Source organism: Oncorhynchus keta, unplaced genomic scaffold (assembly GCF_023373465.1).
Source record: "Oncorhynchus keta strain PuntledgeMale-10-30-2019 unplaced genomic scaffold, Oket_V2 Un_scaffold_9739_pilon_pilon, whole genome shotgun sequence".
NCBI lineage: Eukaryota > Metazoa > Chordata > Actinopteri > Salmoniformes > Salmonidae > Oncorhynchus > Oncorhynchus keta.
This window is the reverse complement of record NW_026291018.1, coordinates 634,505-659,299: the sequence shown is the minus strand read 5'-3', so window position 1 is coordinate 659,299 and position 24,795 is coordinate 634,505. Positions and strand designations below refer to the sequence as shown.

At 41.9% G+C, this 24,795-nt stretch overlaps 1 protein-coding gene across 5 annotated transcripts; it reads left to right on the top strand.

The window, feature by feature from the left end:
* The first annotated feature begins 835 nt into the window (after positions 1 to 835).
* Positions 836 to 14,635, top strand: LOC118374250 (uncharacterized). 5 transcript variants are annotated; one of them, XM_052517789.1, is made up of 6 exons: positions 836 to 984; positions 3,750 to 3,828; positions 4,003 to 4,380; positions 4,708 to 4,863; positions 13,139 to 13,166; positions 14,104 to 14,222. In XM_052517789.1, the coding sequence occupies exons 1-5, from the start codon at positions 982 to 984 to the stop codon at positions 13,141 to 13,143; spliced, it is 621 nt and encodes a 206-aa protein (XP_052373749.1). In that variant the 5' UTR covers positions 836 to 981; the 3' UTR covers positions 13,144 to 13,166; positions 14,104 to 14,222. The 5 variants fall into 5 exon arrangements, with proteins under 5 accessions (XP_052373749.1, XP_052373751.1, XP_052373752.1 ...); XM_052517791.1 differs by having other exon boundaries at positions 848 to 984; positions 3,686 to 3,828; XM_052517790.1 differs by having other exon boundaries at positions 859 to 984; positions 3,753 to 3,828.
* Positions 14,636 to 24,795: the final 10,160 nt, after the last annotated feature.

The following is a 24,795-nucleotide window of genomic DNA, read 5'->3' as shown; positions in this document are numbered from 1 at the left end:
CATTCTCCACCTGTTGTAAATGGTTAAAAAAAAAAAATATATATATATATATAAAGATTTATATGAATTTGTTTTCATTTTGCTGCTGATTTTATTTTTATCGGAGGAAAGATGTATTTTGTGTGGATCTCACTAATGCTAAGACCACCCGCAACAGCGCCATCACACAGAGCGACGTCTCTGACCTTGACATAGACTAGAGAACTGTCCTGCACATATACAGAAACATAGACTAAACCCCTACGTACACACAGTCGACAGACTAGAACCCCTATGTGTACGCACACACTTGACATAGGGGGTTCTAGTCTATGTACACACACACACACAGTCGACAGACTAGAGCCCCTATGTACACACACACACACACACACACACACACACACACACACACACACACACACACACACACACACACAGTCGACAGACTAGAACAGCAGTAGGCTAGTGGTTAGAGCGTTGGGCCAGTAACCGAAAGGTTGCTAGATTGAATCCCTGAGCTGTCAAGGTAAAAATCTTGTTCTGCCCCTGAACAATGCAGTTAACCCACTGTTCCTAGGCTGTCATTGTAAATAATAATTTGTTCTTAACGGACTTGCCCAGTTAAATATAGGTTTAAAAACATCTAAATGTTTTTAGATAGGCATGGCATACCACAGGATAATTTACTGTAAGCCAACTATTTGAAGCCAAAAGTGAAACATCTGAGTAACGGTTTGATCAGCCTGTTTTTTACAGATAAATCCCATTTGACATGTTAAGACACTTCCAAAGCACTTTTATAAGAATGTCCACATGATGGAGCTGATACTGTCAGGGAACACATTGAGCGTGGGAATGACTTACCCCCCTCCTTCCCACTGCAGGGAATAGTCAAATGAGGGTGAACCACAAAGTGAAAGTATTTCCCCCAAGTGATAGTATTTTCTTGGCTCAACAGACTTGCTATGAGGACTGGGGCTATAGGGAGTTTGGAATATAATGGTAAGTATTATTTTGTTGATTCATGCAGCCTTAACTTTTGTTAGTGACTTTGAACATGGTATAGTAAAACTCATGACACACCCAAACATTTTTGTAGAGGTGCTGACAAACAGAGTAAAACTGTGAAAAGTGAAAAGTAAAGTTGCACAATATATGCTCCCAACAAATGAATGGGTTAATCTAATAACAATCGCCGGAATTTGTTTTGTTTTTATTCTTGTATAACTTTTATTGCGCGTTTTATTTTAATATGTCTTTCTCTCTGCATTGTTGAGAGTGCCCATAAGCAAGCATTTAACTGTTAGTCGACACTACATTTTTGACAAAACGTTGGTTGTTAGGTTTACTTTTTACAATTTTGGGTGTGTATATATAGTGCGACTTAATTTTATACATGGACCTTGCTCGTTTACAGGGTTGGGCAGTAATGGATTACATGTAAACTAAACGGTAACTGTAATCCGTTACGATACAAGCAAAAATATTGTGATCAGATTACCGATACTTTCGAAAAACTAGATGATTACTTCAATGATTACTTTTCAATTCAGAAAGGATGTTTGAGAAAAAAAAGTCGTTGACACTTCTGTTTTCGCAATGACATTCAAATCAGCGTTGAAAAAAGGCTCAAATATAAAAATGTTCCACCTGAGCGAGTCTGACCACAAATCAGAGACCACCACTATGATGACACACCAAATGTGTTTGATGGATCGCGGGAAAAGAACAGGAATAGGTTTGTGTAGGCTACTGTCCAAGCTATGTCTTCCAATGCTTCGACTTCTGTCGGCATACAAAGATGATCAAATTTGAATAAACGCTTGGAGGTGAAGATGATCGTAGTGGTGTAGTCTACGGTGATAGGGATATCACTTATTATTTAAATCTACATAACGTTAGCGCATTGATGTGAAACACACTGCAGCTCTCTCATTTAGCTATTTGTGCCTTACGGATTATGGTTGTTGTGGATGGCTGTTCACAAATCTAAATGTGTATTTCAACCCAATAATAGTTTAATTCAAGAAGTTTAAGTTAACTATTTTCTACATCCTTCAAAATAGCCACCCTTTTCCTTGATGAAAGCTTTGCACACTCTTGGCAAAGCATGCCGTTCCATGAGCGCAGCATTTATTTTTCAACTCGAATCAATGAGCCCAATCAGTCCTTCATGACAACAAAATCATAAACAACAGAGTAGGGCCGCCTAATAAATCCTTAGTTTTGGGGTCATGCTCAGGTAAAACAATTTGGCTAATCTATACTTCCCAGAGGTGGGACCAAGTCATTGTTTTTCAAGTCTCAAGTCAAGTCGCAAGTCAAGACAAACAAGTCCAAGTCAAGTTTAAAGTCAAGACCAACAAGTTTCAAATCAAGTCTCAAGTCCTAAACTTTGAGTTTCGAGTCCTAAACAAGTCATAATGTGCTCTTCAACAAATGTAATACAATTTCATATTTTTAACAAGAGTAATAGTTAGTATATTACATTTGGGCAAATCATGAATGCTTTTACAAATATATATATATGTTTATTATTTTCCAAATAAACTTTATATTTCCATGGAAATATATGGGTAGCCATGAGAAAGACACGCCCCCCCCCCTTAGCGATCGACTATCTAGGATCGCTATAGGGCACAGTCGTATGTCAATGGTTTAAGGAACAGCAGTAACATCAGGCAGGATTTAGGCTACCACCTGCCTAGCCAGTTGTAGCTCAATCTTGGGTGCAATGATCACGTTCCTGCACTGACTGTGTGGAGGTTCATTGATTTAACGTTACGTTAGCCTACATGCTACACTAATAAAGTTATATATATAGCTGTCGGCTATATTAGCCACGATTTACCGTTCTTTGTGCAGCTTCAAATGTCGAACAAAGTTGGAAATTGTTGCGCCTCTGTCTGTAATTTTCTTCCCGCGTGTTTTGCAAGTTGCAATCCATTTTTTGTTGACTACAGCGTAGTCTTTATATTCGAAAATAATAATTTTGGTTATCTTTCCAAGGGCTCCATCTGATTTCACCCACCGACGTTCCTCTGCACTGCCACGCGCAACTTTTTTCTCAGCTTGCACAATTTGATTGGCTGCTGTCCGATTCAAACCGTAATCAGTTAAATGAAGAGTTGATGCGCTGCACACTTTTTAAAATAGCATAATCTTTCATATTTGGGCTTGGGGAGGGTATCAAGTCAGTTCGAGTCAAAAGGCTCAAGTCCAAGTTAAGTCATTGGTGTTAGTCAAAGTTGAGTTGCAAGTAATCATATTTGTGACTGGAGTCTGACTCAAGTCCAAGTCATGTGACTCGAGTCCACACCTCTTGATACTTCATATTTCCAAGTCCTATTCTTGAAGATCAAGGGGTATAACATTTATTGGAATGACTGGAATTCTGATAGATTTAGGTTTTTCATGTAAAGATATAATTTCATCGTATCATTATATGTAGCACAAAGCGATGGGTTAGAAGAATCTGCCCCTCATACCATTGCATCACCTAATCATCCCCAGTTTACAATAGGCTCATTCATTTCCCCCTCCTCTCCACTGTAACTATTCCCCAGGTCGTTGCTGTAAATGAGGATGTGTTCTCTGTCAACTTGTTCATTGAGTGAATGCTTGCATTAGTCAATGTATATTATTCAGGCTATCCACGTTTGCTCTCAGATTTTAATTTGGCTCAACCACTGATTGTTGTCAGGTGTGAACCTTTTCCTGTGGAGAGACCACTGTTTCTCAGAACCCCTGTTTGTTTTTCTACTAAGGAGAAAGGCCCTAACATGGCATTGGTCTTCAGCTTGTCCACTCTCATGTTTCTCATCACTGGGACTGAGACATGCAAAAGTAAGGCATTCTTGCAGGCACAATTTGTAATACTTCTACCAACACCATAACTTCCAAAATGCTCACATCGAATGGTCTAGGAGTTTTGTTTTATCCAAACTACACTTGTCAGATCTAACATTTTCTGTACTTACAGTCCTGTGTAATTTGGTTTTCTATCTATTGCTTAAACAGGTCTAAGTCAGGGCCCAGAGTTGAAGCAGGTCATCCAGGACTCTGGGAAGGATGCAGTCCTAGAGTGCTCTGTGAACTTCAATGGGAAATCTCCTGGTAATGTAAACATAGAGAAGGTCGTGTGGTGGAGGCTGGACCAGAATGGTCTTCACAAAGGTGAACCTGTGTTCATATACAACCTATCCAATCAACAATCCTCCAATCCCAGGATGCCACTGAGCCCAAAATATCAGCTTCCCATGCCACCTGCCAATGAGAAAGACAAAGTTGTGTCCCTGTTGGTCAAAGAAACCCAGCCTGAAGATGAGGGTCTGTATGAGTGTGTGGTGAACACTAACAGTGGAAACACAAATTGTAACTTCATGCTGAATGTCACAGGTGAGCTCAAAGCTTTTGGAGTCCAACGTTTATAGGTAGGGCCCTGAGTATTTCCCAGTCAGGAAAAACGAAGGGCTGTATACACAGTTTTGAATTTAAAGTGCTTTCCTCACACCCTAACGCTGACCATTTAGTATTCTCCTTTTTGCATCATGATGTCCACTGTGCCGAGGATCCATCAAGAATTCTTGCTTTTCTGACATTAACATTAATTATTAATTATTAGTATCAATATAAATTGACTTACCCTACAAACATGACCTAATTGATTGCATACCTGAATTCAATGTGATTTTCATTTATAATGATTCTGATTTTGTGCGTTAGTGTTACAGTACGAGACCAGCACTGAAAATGCTGCGAATCAACAGGATATTCCAAAGAACAGTTACATGAGTGTGGCTGCTGTATGTGTGGCAGTAGGCTCTCTTGCCATTGGACTGCTGCTTCTCAAGCTGTTTCAAGCCAGAAGACTCAGACAAGGTGAGCACCCAGGGTCATGTCCATTAGGGCACACTGTTGCAAAATGCTTCAAGATGTTATTCAGTTCCTCCCCATTTCAGACTGCTTCTTTACATTTCATGCCTAGTGAACATGACCCTGCTTTTCAGTCTCCGCAGAGAGGAATGCAGAAAACAGGGAAGATTAGTAGAGTACTTTCTGTTCTGGCTAAATGCCAGGATGTTGCTGTAGAATAAGTGGAATGGAGAACTAACTCCTCAGACAAGATGGGTCCTGCTGAAACAAGGTTTATATTGCTCTGTTGTTGAATGGACCAAAAGAGAAATCTTTCCTACTGATGAGTCAACAGGGTCAATATAAGGTAGGCTCTGAGGGTCAGGTCTTTCCTACTGATGAGTCAACAGGGTCAATAGAAGGTAGGCTCTGAGGGTCAGGTCTTTCCTACTGATGAGTCAACAGGGTCAATAGAAGGTAGGCTCTGAGGGTCAGGTCTTTCCTACTGATGAGTCAACAGGGTCAATAGAAGGTAGGCTCTGAGGGTCAGGTCTTTCCTACTGATGAGTCAACAGGGTCAATAGAAGGTAGGCTCTGAGGGTCAGGTCTTTCCTACTGATGAGTCAACAGGGTCAATAGAAGGTAGGCTCTGAGGGTCACTGATGAGTCAGGGTCAATAGAAGGTAGGCTCTGAGGGTCAGGTCTTTCCTACTGATGAGTCAACAGGGTCAATAGAAGGTAGGCTCTGAGGGTCAGGTCTTTCCTACTGATGAGTCAACAGGGTCAATGAGGGTCTCTGAGGGTCTTTCCTACTGATGAGTCAACAGGGTCAATAGAAGGTAGGCTCTGAGGGTCAGGTCTTTCCTACTGATGAGTCAACAGGGTCAATAGAAGGTAGGCTCTGAGGGTCAGGTCTTTCCTACTGATGAGTCAACAGGGTCAATAGAAGGTAGGCTCTGAGAGGTCTTTCCTACTGGGGGTCAATCAGGGTCAGGTCTTGACACGTTCCTGAATAACAGAGAAACACCTGAGGGAATGGCATCTAAAACAATTGCATAATCTTTAGGTGTTACAGGGACCGTGTAAAGTGATAAGAATTTCTTATAACTGAGTAAAATACCCTCTGCATTTGCCAGTTGGCTCACCAATAGGATATTACTTCGGAACCAATATTCTAAAAACCAATAAGTATTTTTATACAATATATCCCGATTATTCCATATATAATATCTGTGTGGAGAAAAATTGTGTTTATAAATTAAGGACCATGACAAGAACCTACTGATGAAAAGCAGAAAGTTTCACTTTTTTTTGTTGTCAATATTATAATTGCAAAACAACATGAAGTTAAGGTCACCAAAAGTAGAGAAGACATGAGGAATAAAATTCCAGATAGAAGTGGGTCTTCTTAGGAATTGTTTTATCCAATTGATCTTAAAAGTATTATTTAAAGTAGTAAAGTCCAGAAAATTCAGTCCACCATTTTCACAAGTGTTAATTACAACAGTTTTCCTAATGTAATGGGTACGGTTTCTCCACAGAAAGTTGAAAAGCATCTGGTCTATCTCCTTGCTTATTTTACTGTCAAGATATAAAGATAGAGTGTCATATGTTAGTCTAGAGATACCTTCAGCCTTGGTTATTAGGACTCTACCTTTTAAAGATAAGTCCCTCTGTAGCCATTGATTTAGCTTCATCTGGGCTTTTTTAATAAGAGGGTTAAAGTTTAGTAAGCCTCTAGACTTCTGATCCTTTGTAATGGTTCTGCCTAAATATGTAAGTTCTTCTTTTACTGCAATACCATAATATGAAGTTGTCACAAAATCTTTGACAGCCATGAGTTCACATTTCTTAATGTTAAGGTATAGACCAGATGCTTTGGAAAAGGATTGTATCACATTGATCGATATGGGAATTTGGTTAGCGTCTTTCAGAAAAAGTAGTATCATCAGCCAGCTGGCTTGTAATCATTTCTTTACCAGCTATGGAAATACCTTGTACAGGACTATTATTTAAAGAATTTGCAAGAAGTTGGGTGATTAATAAAAACAGGTACGGAGAGATGAACGAGTGACTCATTACCCGGTAAGGGTGGTCATGATACGTCATCAGAAGTGTCCACTTAATTTGATGGCTGAGGGGAAGGGTGTGTCTTGGACTGTAACCATGGTCTCTTTAAAAAAAAAACATGTCTTTCTTAAGGCAGCTCCAAAATGCAGCTGTTTCAGCTTAGCTCAGTGCTTTCAGTGGTGGTGGTGGGGCTAGCCACCGGAAAATACAGAGCGTTGCACTTGATTAGCTCAGTTTTCTGTCACTCATTGGACAGTACGTCATCCCCAATTCCAAGGTTAGAGCTCAAATTTAGGCATAGAGTTATGTTAGAAGTGCCCATTACATCAAATCACATTACATCTACAGTAGATTTGATTGGACTGATCATGTCAACATCATACTTTCCAAGCTAGCAGTCATTAGTTGTCGACAATCTACTGGCAAATCCTTTTTAATCCTTGTCATACGAAGATAAATAATGAAGAGAAATTATAGATAAATTGTATTGGTGCTCATCGGCCATTGTACATAAAGATTGCACAATGTTAAATTCAACAATGAGTCGTTTTTAAGGAATAAGTGGCAAACTGCAAGCGTTGCAAAGAAACCACTAATGTTAGCCTGCTATTCAATGTAGCGGCAGTGTCCCCCCCCAGTTCCCACCATAAATCCAGAGAATGCCCGACTTTGACAAAATTTGCCCAAAAGACTGCTGTGCCACCCTAACAAGGTGAGTCCAAAAATGTATTGTATGCTGCTGCATAAATGATGTAATATGCCAGGGAGAAGTGTATACTGTAGCTAAGAAAGTAATACTAAGTGTATGTTGTGTCGTAAGCTGTTAGTAGCCCATGTGCCTCACCCTAATAATTTGGTCTATTTTCACTAACACAGTATTGTAAAAACATCATAGTTGTGGTGCTTGGCTTGGACGTGCAAATTCAGCACACACAACATTCTAAAATAGAGTTGTTTATTTGACGGGTCACATTAAAAGCTTATTTTAACGTGTCAAATAGTGTTATATGACTTGTCTTTTTTGACACGCGTAGACCCAAACGGCGTTCAAGGTGCCTCACAGGGAGTACACTAAGAACGGCCCATGTTCGAATTCTGTCGCTGTACATTTCAAAAGTGCTGAAAAATAGTTATATTGACCACGTCTGTTGTCGCTCGCTCATTAATGTCTTAATCAAAATTACGGATCGCTTTTTATCCGCTTGTTGTCCCCTTATGCCATGCATCTAAATGCCAGTTTGTACATCTAAATGCCATAGTTTGTACATCTAAATGCCATAGTTTGTACATCTCAATTGTCAGTAGAAACCACATTTGTTTAAGCAAGTCTGCCATATCAGCAGTAAATGAGGCTGTAGTAAACTTAATTTTGACAGTAAGTATTCCTCTTGTCCAGATTAGCCGATACCGATTAATCTGCCGATTAAAAATATATATGTAGATATAATAATAATAATATTTGTAATGATGACAATTACAACAATACTGAATGAACACTTATTTTAACTTAATATAATACATCAATAAAATAAATTTAGCCTCAAATAAATAATGAAACATGTTCAATTTGGTTTAAATAATGCAAAAACAAAGTGTTGGAGAAGAAATTAAAAGTGAGAAAGCTAACGTTTAAGTTCCTTGCTCAGAACATGAGAACATATGAAAGCTGGTGGTTCCTTTTAAGCTGTACTTATTATAGGAATTATAGGACTATTTCCCTCTATACCATTTGTATTTCATTAACCTTTGACTATTGGATGTTCTTATAGGGACTTTAGTATTGCCAGTGTAACAGTATAGCTTCCGTCCCTCTCCTCGCTCCTCCCTGGGCTCGAACCAGGAACACAACGACAACAGCCACCCTCGAAGCCGCGTTACCCATGCAGAGCAAGGGAAACAATCACAGGCTCAGAGCGAGTGACGTTTGAAACGCTATTAGCGCGCGCTAACTAGCTAGCCATTTGACATCGGTTACACCAGCCTCATCTCGGGAGTTGATAGGCATAAACAGCGCAATGCTTGACGCACAATGAAGAGCTGCTGGCAAAACGCACAAAAGTGCTGTTTGAATTCATGTTTACACGCCTGCTTCTGCCTACCACCGCTCAGTCAGATACTTAGATACTTGTATGATTGTATGCTCAGTCAGATTATATGCAACGCAGGACACGCTAGATAATATCTAGTACTATCATCAACCATGTGTAGTTAACTAGTGATTATGATTGATTGTTTTTTATAAGATAAGTTTAATTTGGGGCGGCAGGGTAGCCTGGTGGTTAGAGCGTTGGACCAGTAACCGGAAGCTTGCAAGTTCAAACCCCTGAGCTGACAAGGTACAAATCTGTCGTTCTGCCCCTGAACAGGCAGTTAACCCACTGTTCCTAAGCCGTCATTGAAAATAAGAATTTGTTCTTAACTAACTTGCCTAGTTAAATAAAGGTCAAATTTTTAAAAATTAATGCTAGCTAGCAACTTACCTTGGCTTACTGCATTTGCGTAACAGGCAGTTTCCTTGTGTAGTGCAACGAGAGAGAGGCAGGTCGTTATTGCGTTGTTATTGACTTTTTAACTGTAAGGTTGCAAGTTTGGATCCCCCGAGCTGACAAGGTGAAAATCTGTCATTCTGCCCCTGAACGAGGCAGTTAACCCACCGTTCCTAGGCCATCATTGAAAATCAGAATGTGTTCTTAACTGACTTGTATAGTTAAATAAAGGTATAAAAAAATAAAATCGGCAAATCGGCGCCCAAGAATACCGATTTCCGATTGTTATGAACACTTGAAATCGGCCATTCCGATTAATCGGTTGACCTCTAGTCCAGATGGGATAGGGCAGTGTGATGGAGATTGCATCGTCTGTGGACCTGTTGGGGCGGTATGCAAACTGAAGTGGGTCTAGGGTGGCAGGTAAGGTGGAGGTGATATGATCCTTGAAGAGTCTCTCAAAGCACTTCATGATGACAGAAGTGAGTGCTACGTGGCAGTAGTCATTTAGTTCAATTATCTTTGTCTTCTTGGTACTGGAACAATGGTGGCCATCTTGAAGCATATGGGGACAGCAGACTGGGAGCAATTAAATATGTCTGTAAACACACCAGCCAGCTGGTCTGCGCATGCTCTGAGGATGCGGCTAGGGATGCCATCTGGGCCAGCAGCCTTGCGAAGGGTAACACGTTACTCACGTCGGCCACGGAGAGGGGGAGGGTCCGCAGTCCTTGTTAGCAGGCCGCGACAGTGGCACCGTATTATCCTCAATGCAGGCAAAGAAGGTGTTTAGTTTGAAAGCGAGACGTCAGTGTCCGTGGTGTGGCTGGTTTTCTTTTTGTAGTCACCCCTTTATGTAGTAATCCCTTTACTGGTGTAGTGGCGTATCCGTGCCCACGGATGAAGTGTGGAGAATGTGGTGTGCATGTGTGTGTTAACTGTAACCTCTGACCTTCGGAGCCGACAGCTGCATGCAGTGTTCACACTCTGTCCACATTGTCTAAAGCTAGGTTCAAATTAGAGGTCAACCGATTATGATTTTTCAACGCCAATACTGATTATTGGAGGACCAAAAACAGACGATAACATTATTCGGATGATTTTTATTTATTTTATATATTATATATATATATATATATATATATATTGAATGAACAATGAACCCTTTTATTTTAACATAATATAATACATTAAATGTATTTACTCTCAAATAAATAATGAAACCGGTTCAATTTTGTTTAATTAATGCAAAAAAAGTGTTGGAGAAGAAAGGTAAAGTGCAATATGTGTCATGTAAAAAAGCTCACGTTTAAGTTCCTGGCTCAGAACATATGAAAGCTGGAGGTTCAATATTCCCAGTGAAGAAGTTTTAGGTTGAAGTTATTATAGGAATTATTTTGCGTCAACTATTTCTCTCTATACCATTTGTATTTCATATACCTTTGACAATTGGATGTTCTAATTGGCACTTCAGTGTTGCCAGCCTAATCTCAGGAGTTGATAGGCTTGAAGTCATAAACAGCGCTGTGCCTCAAGCATTGCTAAGAGCTGCTGGCAAACGCAGTAAAGTTTGAATGAATGCTTACGAGCCTGCTGCTGCCTACCACCGCTCAGTCAGACTGCTCTATCAAATAGTAGACGTAATTATAATATAATAAACACAGAAATATGAGCCTTAGGTCATTAATATGGTCAAATCCGGAAACAATCATTTAGAAAACAAAACGTTTATTCTTTAAGTGAAATACAGAACCGTTCCGTATTTTATCGAACGGGTGGCAACCCGAAGTCTAAATATTGCTGTTACATTGCACAACCTTCAATGTTATGTCATAATTATGTAAAACTCTGGCAAATTAGTTCGCAACGAGCCAGGCGGCCCAAACTGTTGCATATACTATACCCTGACTCTGCGTGCTATGAATGCAAGAGAAGTGACCCAAATTCCCTAGTAAATATTGCCTGCTAACATTAATTTATTTTAACTAAATATGCATGTTTAAAAATATATACTTCTGTGTATTGACTTTAAGAAAGGCATTGATGTTTATGGTTATGTACATTTGTGCTTTTTTCGCAAATGCAATTTTGTTAAATCATCCAACATTTGACGAAGTAGGCTGTGATTCAATGATAAATGAACAGGCATTGCATTGATTACGTGCAACGCAGGACAAGCTAGTTAACCTAGTAATATCATCAACCATGTGTAGTTAACTAGTGATTATGTGAAGATTTGATTGCTTTTTATAAGATAAGTTTAATGTTAACGAGCAACTTACCTTGGCTCCTGTCTGCACTCACGTAACAGGTGATCAGCCTGCCACACAGTGTCCTCGTGGAGTGCAATGTAATCGGTCGACCGATTGTTATGAAAACTTGAAATCGGCCCTAATTAATCGGCCATGTTCAAATTCAATTCAGACGAGCAAATGGGGTAATGGTATGCACAATTCACCGGATACACCTGGATTATTTCATTAGTTTGGCTTCGGTGCCATCTCGTCTGGAAGTTGAGTACTTGGTCTAGGCTAGCCTATATTTAATTACAATTGCATTAGTCTTGATATATTTCCATGAATACACCCTGATTATTTGCCTGTGTTTAGGTCTGGATATTCATGAATGGCTCGTACTGTTTTCTGTGTTAATAGGCTTCAGGATGTTTACTTAGGCTGCTGTTTACCTAATGACATCACAATCTGGAAATTTGGTTGAGAAATACCTCCTACATAATGGCCAAGAATCCACTTGTTTTCAGCTTAACATTGATATAGACCTACATCTTGATCTTGCAGTACTATCTGAATGTTTAATTTAAATGTAATGGCACTATAGTCAATTAAAGAATCACTTATTGGCCATGTCCACAGTTTATGTCCCATTACCAAGGCTAATGTAAAAGCAGTCATTCAGCAGGGCCTGATAAACAGATGCAGAGCCATAATAAAGGAAACCTTGTTGAGTCACTGTGCCATTACTTCACAATGCTTTCTCCTCTCACTTCATTAACAAGCAGTGATATATTGACCAAGAATCATCCCTTTGTCTGGCTTTGTTCCTTCTAGTCATAGATGTCAGGTAGACCAATCTGTTGACTTCCCATTGTTTCTGCTCTACAGTTGTTGCTCAGTGGGAGTTTGTATGGGACTGTAGCCTAGCTTAAATGTTGGTCAAAATGCCCTTTCGCTGAGTGGGGTATGTGGGTTAGCCTGTGAGTTTTGGATCAGCATTTGTCTGGATTAGCCTACATCCACTGGCTGCTTTGCTGCTTGGTCTGTTGGTATCTGTCTGAGACTGATAGTAGGCCATCGGATTTGTTTGCATTAGTGGTTTTCTGCATTTTCTCATGTCATCTTGGCAAATAGTTCCTAGCAGTATTATGCTCAGTAAAAACATTACCATACTACATGTTAGTCACTCAGTTAGACGGTGCCAGCAGCAGCTCCTCTTCCCCAAAAACAATGAGACAGACGAGGTCATCACCTCCATCAACGTTCCTTTAGGGGTAAGGGTGAGGGTCACTGACATTGACATATGTTGGCCATTGTTTTATTCATAGATGTAATGTGTGTGTTTTCCACTGATAAGACGCTTGACTTGGTTTCTACAAGTCTGCTGTCATGGATGGTTTTCAGTGATTCTCAGTCCTGTGTTTTTGAACTGACTTAAATGCTGATGATGTAGTAAAATGACTCGGCCAAAATAAAGTAAAATGCTGACTGTTATTATTCTCCATCTGACAGGTTGAGGAGTGCCAGCAGGCAAACAATGGTAAGTATCTCTGGTTCCATTTCAAATGACACTATTTTAATATATGGTATTTATGTACAGTACCAGTCAAAAGTTTGGACACCTATTCATTCAATGATTTTCTTTATTTGTACTATTTTCTACATTGTAGAATAATAGGGAACACATCAAAACTGTGAAATAACACATATGGAATCATGTAGTAACCAAAAATGTGTTAAACAAATCCAAATATATTTAGTATTTGAGATTCTTCAAAGTAGCCACCCTTTGCCTTGACAGCTTTGCACACTCTTGGCATTCTCTCAACCAGCTTCATGAGGTAGTTACCTGGAATGCATTTCAATTAACAGGTGAGCCTTTCTATAAGTTATTTTGTGGAATTTTTTTCCTTAATGTGTTTGAGCCAATCAGTTGTGTTGTGACAAGGTAGGGGTGGTATACAGAAGATGGCCCTATTTGGTAAAATACCAAGTCCATATACCAGACTGGAAGGGAAGATTCCACATTCCTCGTTCTCTCAGCTGTCTGTAAACAGCAGTGCATGACTCCCATTAGTTACTAATGGCCACAATGAATAGCATCATGGTCGACCTTGGCAGCTCTGATAATTCCACCCTTCCAGCCAGTATATTCTTTACAATTGTTTCATGCAGCATTTTATATTTTGTTGAAGATATGTGGTTAAGTGCTGTGCCTCTCTCCATTCTAGCATGGCTAGATCATAGGCTGTGTTTACACAGGCAGCCCAATACTGATTTTCTTCTTCTTCTTTTTTTATTACCATAATTGTCCTTTTGGGCAATCAGATCCACTCTCTTGCCAATAATTGGGCCAAAGATCAGTTCAGCTGCCTGTGTAAACGCAACCTGAGTCATATCATATGGATCAGATCTCTGATCAGTGGGCCAGGTAGTGATGACCCTGATAGTGTCGTCTCCTCTGTGTTGTGGTAAAGGAGACTGCCCCGAGGAACCTGAAAAGAAGGAGCAGAAGGAGGAGGCACCACAGCCCTCTGCCCCCTCGGGAGTTGCCGCCAACGCAGCCGCCCCCTCCGGCCGAAGAAACCCCCCAGGGGGCATGTCCAGCCTCATCCTGGGTTGAGGTCTGGTTTTGTTGGAACGTTTTTATTTTTGAAAGAATTGCCCCCATTTCCCCCTTCCCCACCTCAGTCCCACTGTTCTTCCCCACTGTCTGATACAATCCACCACGTCCCCTCTGAGCCATGGAATTTGCCCCCCTACCTGCCAACCCCCTCATGTTTTTACTTTTTTTCTAATTAAAGAGAACCGTTGACAGAAGCACTTTATGTATCTCTTTTCCCCTCCCCCATGTCAGTCCATTCTGTAGTGTGCCTATATTGCGCCTGATGGAAAAGGCATGTTTTTGCTTGTCTCATTCTCGCCCTGTTGTAAATGGTAAAGAAAAGTATTCAAAAAATATTTAATGCGTGAATTTCTAAATACAATAAAGATTGATATGAATTTGTTCATTTTGCTCCTGGTTTTATTTTTATCGGAGGAAAGATGTATTTTATGTGGATCTCACAAATGTTTTTAGTTATGCATGTTATACCACACGGATAATTTACTGTAAGCCAACTATTTGAAGCCATAAGTGAAAGATCTGAGTAACGATTTGATCAACCTGTTTTTTACAGATTAATCCCATTTGACATGTTAAGACACTTCCAACGCACTTTTATAATAATGTCCACATGGTGGAGCTGATACCGTCTGGAACACATTGGGCGTAGGAATGACTTACCCCCCTCCCCTCCTTCCCACTGCTGGGAACAGTCAAATGAGGCTGAACCACAAAGTGAAAGTATTTTCTTAGCTTGTGAGATTTGCCACTTGGACTGGACTATAGGGAGACTGGAATCAAATTGTAATTATTTTGTTTATTGCTGTTGTCATTTTTGGTCGTAACTGAACAGTCTAGAAAAACGCATGACACACCCACATGTTTGTAGAGGTGTTGACTAACAGTAAAATCACACTATATGCTCCCAACAATTGAATGGGTCAATAATGACCCTGCTTTTCACAGTCTCTGCAGAAAGACTGTGTCTGGGAAGATTAGTTAAGTACTTCCTGTCCTAGCTAAATGCCATGATATTTTTTTATTTGATTTAACTAGGCAAGTCAGTTAAGAACAAATTCTAATTTTCAATGATGTCCTAGGAACAGTGGGTTAACTGCCTGTTCAGAACGACAGATTTGTACCTTGTCAGCTCAGGGGTCTGAACTTGCAACCTTTCAGTTATTAGTCCAACACTCTAACCACTAGGCTACCGCCCCCAATAGAATAAGTGGAATGGAGAACTAACTGCTCAGACAAGAGGACTGAACTTAGTTTTTGAATTCTTTTAGTGTCTCTATTGCTGTCCTCCTTCCCAGATAGGAATTCAGGATTTGTTATTGTATTGTCAGTGAGTGATAAATCACAAACCATGGTAGAGCACACAGTATCAACCCTTGTAAAAGGTTGCTTCTGGTTTCTCTTTCCATATGAACCCTTTGATACAAGAGGACTCTGTTGTGCCAGAAGGTATGTTTGAGTATGTTATTTGTCTACCTAATGGAATAGGATTCCTGTCCAAACTATCAAAGTGTATCAAATGTCTGTAAAATGCACTTTATAAAATGTCTCACCAACCACCAGGAGGCCCAGCACAAGAACACTAGGCTACCCCAGGGTGGAAGGGTAGCCTAGTGGTTAGAGCGTTGGACTAGTAACTGGAAGGTTGCAAGTTCAAAACCCCCGAGCTGACAAGGTACAAATCTGTCGTTCTGCCCCTGAACAGGCAGTTAACCCACTGTTCTTAGGCTGTCATTGAAAATAAGAATTTGTTGACTTGCTTGGTTAAATAAAGGTAAAAAATTACATATATTTTTTTAAATTCCGGGTATTCCCGTGGTTGGCAGGCTGCATCACATCCAGCTGTGATTGGTAGTCCCATAGGGCGGCGCACAATTGGCCCAGCGTCGTCCGGGGTAGGCCATCATTGTAAATAGGAATTTGTTCTTAACTGACTTGCCTAGTTAAATAGAAAAAAATAAGTGTTCCTATTGTCCCCTATGGAACCAGAGCCTCAGGATACAGCAGTCCCAGCAGAGCACAACCCCAGCACCAGGACAGGACCGTTTCCGTAGCAACAGATGTATTATCAGGGGTGCCATGGGCTCTCTTCTCTGTCGTTGCCATGTCTGCTCTGTCTCTCACGTCACATCGCTAACTGAATGTGAATGCTTTGCCTGGAGGAGGGAGCAATCTGGCTCAACACTATTCTGTTCCCCCTCTGCAGGAGAAATGGAGTGCACACATTGTCCTGCTACCAAGCTAATTGTTAGCAGCATTGTCTGTAGTTGTTAATCACACCAGACTATTCTTTCATAATTGTTTTATATATTGTAACTAAAACCTGATATGAAACAAATGCACATATTTAGTGGACATTGATTTGACAGTGAAGACATTAGTGTGATACAGTAGCAGTGTGTGAAATTAATCTTGACAGAACATATTTACTTTTTTCTGAGCAGCAAACCGATCGCTGCAGCTGTACATAGTCTATTGGTAAATAGCCCACCCATTTTTACCTACCTCATCCCCATACTGTTTTTAATCATTTACTTTTCTGCTCTTTTGCACACCAATATCTCTACCTGTACATGACCATCTGATCATTTATCACTCCAGTGTTAATGTGCAAAATTGTAATTATTCGCCTACCTCCTCATGCCTTTTGCACACAATGTATATAGACTCCCCCTTTTTTTTTTTTTTTTTCCCTACTGTGTTATTGACTTGTTAATTGTTTACTCCATGTGTAACTCTGTGTTGTCTGTTCACACTGCTATGCTTTACCTTGGCCAGGTCGCAGTTGCAAATGAGAACTTGTTCTCAACTGGTTAAATAAAGGTGAAATAAAATAAAATAAAAAATTCAGTCTCATCTGAATGTCGTAAAATTCTTGGTTATCGTCACGAACCCTGGCTAACAAGTTGAATCAGCAATACAACAGTTGGTTTCATTATTTATTTACTAAATACCTAAATAAATCACACAGAATTACATATGCACAGGATGAATCATACATTGATTACTAATTATTTCATTAAAGAAAACGTCCCTAGAGGACAAAACCGATATGACTGCTGGTTACACAAAGAAAGGGGGTTGGGTTTGAATGAAAGAGCGGGAAGACTGAGGAACAAAAGGATTGGTTCTCTATCGGACCTTATGAAGCTATGCTATCGTAAATACGGAATCTTATGCATTCTAAATAACCACCCATTCGGAAAAGGAAAATGCAAGAAACATTTTTACTCTGAGCTGCGCTTCGATAGATTGGTCGAAGATGGAAGGCTGGGTTGACCAGCAGAGATCTCCCTTGTCCTTTGAATAATATTTCTGGGCAGATACGTTGTAGTCTGTCGTCGTGTGGTAGAATGGATACGTTGTAGTACCCTGTCGTTCTGAAGAGTTTGTCCGTCCTTTCCTAGGCTACGCACGTTTACAGTTGCTGCTGATAATTCGACGTATAGGATGTATCACTTCTTTAGTGAATAAGAGTTCAAAGTTCATACCAAGTTGCCATACTCAGCATGTGCTATTTTCTGGCTGGTGTAGTCAATTCATCTTTCCAGCGTGGTGATCGTCACCTTTACATTGAAATTAGCCCTTTTGAACGTATGGACACCAGTCCTACGTCGTCGGGAACTAAAGTTAATTTTAATAGGTTGTAGTTGATATTAGCCCTTTTAAACGTATGGACATAAGTCCTCATGTCATCGGGAACCCAAGGTTGACTTTCGTCAACAGGCTTTTGTAGCGGGGGATTGAAGGGTGTTTCATATTTCTCAACCAATGTCTGTTCACTTGGGCGTGGCCATTGAGTGATCATAGTTTACTTTTAAAAAAACAATTATTTCATTTAGAAGCTAAAATTACATTTCAAATTTTCACAAATAGTTTCATATTTAAAAATGTAAATTGCACAAGAATTCCATGTGAATCTGATAACTAGAATGTGTAGACTTTCCAAGATACAATTTATGTCGTCCTATCATCAGATATAATATCCTAGACAACAACTGATCTGACATCATATTCTTTAAGTACCAATGGACACTTTCAACTGGTTGGATTACAAAAAGATTGTTTTTTCCCCCCCAACCTTTTGATTTTACATTACTCTCTCTATGTTAAAAAAAGGGCTTTCTAAGAGTCCATTCTGTCGAGTGGAGAGAAAAAGGGGGAAAGGTATTTATGGGGGGTCATAAACCTCCCCCAACAGGGCAACGTCATGACAAAATTATTAATGTGAGCTCTCCATGTACATTTAAGGGCTAGTCGTGCTGCTCTGTTCTGAGCCTATTGTAATATTCCAATGTCCCTCTTTGTGGCACCTGACCACACGACTGAACACTAGTCCAGGTGCGACAAAACTAGTGCCTGTAGGACCTGCCTTGTTGATAATGTTGTTAAAAAGGCAGAGTGCAATTTATTATGGACAGACTTCTCCCCATTTTAGCTGCTCTTGTATCAACATGTTTTGACCAGTTTACAATCCAAGGTTCACCTCAACTTGCTCAATTTCCACATTTAATTGAGGTTTAGGGTTTAGTGAATGATTTGTCCCAAATACAATGCTAGTTTTTAGTTTTTGAAATATTTAGGACTAACTTATTCCTTGCCAGCCGTTCTGAAACTAACTGCAGCTCTTTGTTAAGTGTTGCAGTAATTTCACTCGCTGTAGTAGCTGATGTGTTTGTGGTGAGTCATCCGCATACATAGACACACTGGCTTTGAAATGGATTTCCTTATCTTACCTGGATTATGTTGGAGAGGCTTCCATTAAATAACACTCTCTGTGTACTGTTAGACAGGTAACTCTTTATCCACAATATGGCAAGCCAGCAATTGACTATGATCGATAATGTCAAAAGCCGTACTGAAGTCTAGCAAAACAGCTCCCACAATCTTTTTATCATCAATTTCAGTCAGGCAATCGTCAGTCATTTGTGTAAGTGCCGTGCTTGTTGAATGCTCTTCCCTATAAGCATGCTGAAAGTCTTTTGTCAATTTGTTTACTGTAAAACAGCATTGTATCTGGTCAAATACAATTTTTTCTAAAAGTTTATTAAGGGTTGTGTTAGCAGTTGATGTTATTCTTTATTAACACAGACCCCCAAAGCAAATCAGTGGGAGGAAAATAGGTTTATTGGAAGAGAACAAATCATACGGGGAGGTAGATGATCATTCTCCCCTGTCCTCAGTGATGCTCTCCCAGTGATTCTCCCCTGTCCTCAGTGATGCTCTCCCAGTGATTCTCCCCTGTCCTCAGTGATGCTCTCCCAGTGATTCTCCCCTGTCCTCAGTGATGCTCTCCCAGTGATTCTCCCCTGTCCTCAGTGATGCTCTCCCAGTGATTCTCCCCTGTCCTCAGTGATGCTCTCCCAGTGATTCTCCCCTGTCCTCAGTGATGCTCTCCCAGTGATTCTCCCCTGTCCTCAGTGATGCTCTCCCAGTGATTCTCCCCTGTCCTCAGTGATGCTCTCCCAGTGATTCTCCCCTGTCCTCAGTGATGCTCTCCCAGTGATTCTCCCCTGTCCTCAGTGATGCTCTCCCAGTGATTCTCCCCTGTCCTCAGTGATGCTCTCCCAGTGATTCTCCCCTGTCCTCAGTGATGCTCTCCCAGTGATTCTCCCCTGTCCTCAGTGATGCTCTCCCAGTGATTCTCCCCTGTCCTCAGTGATGCTCTCCCAGTGATTCTCCCCTGTCCTCAGTGATGCTCTCCCAGTGATTCTCCCCTGTCCTCAGTGATGCTCTCCCAGTGATTCTCCCCTGTCCTCAGTGATGCTCTCCCAGTGATTCTCCCCCTGTCCTCAGTGATGCTCTCCCAGTGATTCTCCCCTGTCCTCAGTGATGCTCTCCCAGTGATTCTCCCCTGTCCTCAGTGATGCTCTCCCAGTGATTCTCCCCTGTCCTCAGTGATGCTCTCCCAGTGATTCTCCCCTGTCCTCAGTGATGCTCTCCCAGTGATTCTCCCCTGTCCTCAGTGATGCTCTCCCAGTGATTCTCCCCTGTCCTCAGTGATGCTCTCCCAGTGATTCTCCCCTGTCCTCAGTGATGCTCTCCCAGTGATTCTCCCCTGTCCTCAGTGATGCTCTCCCAGTGATTCTCCCCTGTCCTCAGTGATGCTCTCCCAGTGATTCTCCCTGTCCTCAGTGATGCTCTCCCAGTGATTCTCCCCTGTCCTCAGTGATGCTCTCCCAGTGATTCTCCCTGTCCTCAGTGATGCTCTCCCAGTGATTCTCCCCTGTCCTCAGTGATGCTCTCCCAGTGATTCTCCCCTGTCCTCAGTGATGCTCTCCCAGTGATTCTCCCCTGTCCTCAGTGATGCTCTCCCAGTGATTCTCCCCTGTCCTCAGTGATGCTCTCCCAGTGATTCTCCCCTGTCCTCAGTGATGCTCTCCCAGTGATTCTCCCCTGTCCTCAGTGATGCTCTCCCAGTGATTCTCCCCTGTCCTCAGTGATGCTCTCCCAGTGATTCTCCCCTGTCCTCAGTGATGCTCTCCCAGTGATTCTCCCCTGTCCTCAGTGATGCTCTCCCAGTGATTCTCCCCTGTCCTCAGTGATGCTCTCCCAGTGATTCTCCCCTGTCCTCAGTGATGCTCTCCCAGTGATTCTCCCCTGTCCTCAGTGATGCTCTCCCAGTGATTCTCCCCTGTCCTCAGTGATGCTCTCCCAGTGATTCTCCCCTGTCCTCAGTGATGCTCTCCCAGTGATTCTCCCCTGTCCTCAGTGATGCTCTCCCAGTGATTCTCCCCTGTCCTCAGTGATGCTCTCCCAGTGATTCTCCCCTGTCCTCAGTGATGCTCTCCCAGTGATTCTCCCCTGTCCTCAGTGATGCTCTCCCAGTGATTATCTCCTGTGGTTCTCCACAGAAAAAAAGGGACAGGGTGTAGTTTATAACCCAGCCCTATCCTGTGGTTGACCAATTAGAATTCCTTGCAATAAAACTGTATCCTATTTCAGGTTGGACCAATGGGAACGTGCCACACCGTATGTTCAGGACGGACATTCCTAACAGATGTTGAACTGAAAACCAACTATTTCCATAGATAATTCCCTATTACAGAAAAACCACTATTTCCATTGATCGTTGTTACTATATTGACTTCTCGTCCTCTGTCTCTGCATTGTGTATTTATCTTCACAATATTCTTATTGTTGGTAACAGGCTGATTGGTCAGCTATTTGAGTGGTAAAAGGGGCTTTACTATTCTTGAGTAGTGGAATGACTTTTGCTTCCTCCAGACCTGAGGGTAAACACTTCCTAGTAAGCTTAGATTGAAGATATGGCAAATAGGAGTGGCAATATGGTCCGCTATTATTTTCAGTAATTTTCCATCCAAGTTGTCAGACCCCGTGGCTTGTCACTGTTGATGGTGACATCCCTAAGCAGTTCCCTCCCTATCCTCCAGTTCAGAAGGACGACTGTATCTTTGGTGTGTCTGGGCCAGTAAAGACTGCTGAGGGAGGATGGCTCATAATAATGGCTGAAATTTAGTCAATGGAGTGGTATCAACCATATGGAAACCATGTCTTTTTGTGTTTGATACCATTCCATTTACTCCATTCCAGACATTACTATGAGTCATCCTCCCCTCAGCAGCCTCCACTGGTCTGGGTGGTTTAATACATCATCCACAGCATTTATTAACTTGACCATGATTAACGAGATATTAAACGTCTGATTTGTTATTGTTAGCCATCTACCAATCACTGCCCTTTATGAGGCTTTAGAAAACCTCCGTGGTCTTTGTAGTTGAATCTCTGCTTGAAACTCCCTACTTGACTGAGGGATCTTACAGATATGGACAGAAGAAAGGGTAGTCATTCAAACATGATGTCAACCAGTGGAGACCCGTCATTCAGGGCAGGTGGGGCAGGGACCACACTTTTTAGGGGGAGGCGGGGGTCTTGCCTGTTTTATATGTTATTTTGGCATTAATACGTGACACATATCAGTTTGCAAATAATGTAAAAAAAATAATTGAGTTAATAAATCCGCATAAAAACATGATCTCTTTGTTGCTTTCTTGAGTAAGGCAGCTCCAAAATGCAGGTGTTTCAGCCTAGCTCAGTGCTTTCTCGTGGTGGTGGGGCAGCCAGTGGAAAATACAGAGCGCTGCGCCTGATTGGCTCAGTTTTCTGTCACTCATAGGACAGTACGTCATCCCCAATTCTAAGGCTGGAGCTCCTTGATACCTCATATCCCAGTGATTATGCCTTGCATTACGCCTGGGAAGAAACATTTGCTCAACTTGCCATTGGTTCAACCATTGGCTCAACTTACCCCATGGCCATTGGCTCAACTTACTCAAGGCAAACATGTTGACTAAATCAGCCCACACAGCTACAAGGATGCACTTTCATGCTAGGTTTACGACCTCATATTGAAGCTTATAGAGACCTCAACAGATGTGTAGAACAATCTTAAAATGATCTACTTTGGTTTAGATACCAGCATCATGAAACCTCAAGTGTAGATGTTAGATGTTATATACGTATTATCAGAACTATTGCATTTGTGGTTTCTATCTAAAACAAGGGACTTTGATTTAACTTGAGATGAATGAAATTATAACTTTACATTCTGACCTGGACACATGGTGGCCTCGCTACTAGACTTTCGTGTGCACCAATGACAGTGGGCATTCATGCTGGGATTGTAGGCCAATTTGGAACTCTAGAATGACTTACATTACCAGTCATGCTATATTAATTATTGTTAGATTAATTTAGTTCTTATGTGTTAATTAACCAATTCAATTTAAAAATCAGTTTCTGAGAATTTGTAAGATCCTTATTTGCATAAAATAGACAGAGACCAGTCAACCAAAATTAGCCAATAGCGTTTCTTCCCGAGAGCATTGGTTTATGTACCTCACATTTCGTCCAATAGCATTTTAGATCTCTCTCCTCTTCTCCGACAAAGAAAAAGCAGCTTCAAAAGTCCATTCCGACCCCTTAACGCACATACATTACTCACTAAATCTGGATTATCTCCTGAAGTCTCACCACAGTTTATTACCACTTAGCTGACAGTTCCAGTCCCCCCAGATACGGAAAACCTGGAGGGGCTCTCGCTCTCTGATTTTATATCCACAAAGTTATAGCTGAGTCGGTTCAAACATAGGTTAAGGACCCTCTTTGTTTTTGTTAGGCACACACATGCATTTCTCTCTTCCCCCCTCCAACCCAGTTGGAGCTGTTATTTTTAATACTCCTTGTTCATGCTACATAACCTCTAATCCTAATGGTTAAGTTTCTGGGTAGAATTATTTAATCATTTATCTTAAACCTTGATAAAATATCTTAACAATTATCCAATCTGCTGGCATGGAATTTTGTAATACTGTATCATATTGCATCTCATAAAGCAAAGACTTCCAGAGGAAAAGTGCTGATATGAATAAGATTATATGGACAGAATGGCTACTCTTAGACTCTTTGATTGCAAAATTCTGGTAACTTTCCTGTAAAAGCTGGAGAATTTGGTAATCACAATATGGGCAATGGGAAATGATGGGGACCCCTGTAAATAATTAGCAATGGAGCAAGGTTCGACTTTAGTACATTTCAATAGTCATGGGGTGCTGAATGTTTCATTGCTGAATCATAGAGCTCTAATCTGGCTCACTTTCCTCTATCATAGATCACAGGAGCAGGGACACATCCCATCAGAGCTCGCAGGGACACATCCCATCAGAGCTCGCAGGGACACATCCCATCAGAGCTCGCAGGGACACATCCCATCAGAGCTCGCAGGGACACATCCCATCAGAGCTCCTGTCAGGGACACATCCCAGAGCTCGCATCAGAGCTCGCAGGGACCCATCCTGTCATCCCCCATCCTGTCAGAGCTCGCAGGGACCCATCCTGTCAGAGCTCGCAGGGACCCATCCTGTCAGAGCTCGCAGGGACCCATCCTGTCAGAGCTCGCAGGAACCCATCCTGTCAGAGCTCGTAGGGACCCATCCTGTCAAAGCTCGCAGGGACCCATCCTGTCAGAGCTCGCAGGGACCCATCCTGTCAGAGCTCGCAGGGACCCATCCTGTCAGAGCTCGCAGGGACCCATCCTGTCAGAGCTCGCAGGGACCCATCCTGTCAGAGCTCAGGGACCCATCCTGTCAGGCTCGCACCCATCCTGTCAGAGCTCATCCTGTCAGAGCTCAGGGACCCATCCTGTCAGAGCTCGTAGGGACCCATCCTGTCAGAGCTCGCAGGGACCCATCCTGTCAGAGCTCGCAGGGACCCATCCTGTCAGAGCTCGACCCATCCTGTCAGAGCTCGCAGGGACCCCTGTCATCCTGTCAGAGCTCGCAGGGACCCATCCTGTCAGAGCTCGCAGGGACCCATCCTGTCAGAGCTCGCAGGGACCCATCCTGTCAGAGCTCGCAGGGACCCATCCTGTCAGAGCTCGCAGGGACCCATCCTGTCAGAGCTCAGGGACCCATCCTGTCAGAGCTCGCAGGGACCCATCCTGTCAGAGCTCGCAGGGACCCATCCTGTCAGAGCTCGCAGGGACCCATCCTGTCAGAGCTCGCAGGGACCCATCCTGTCAGAGCTC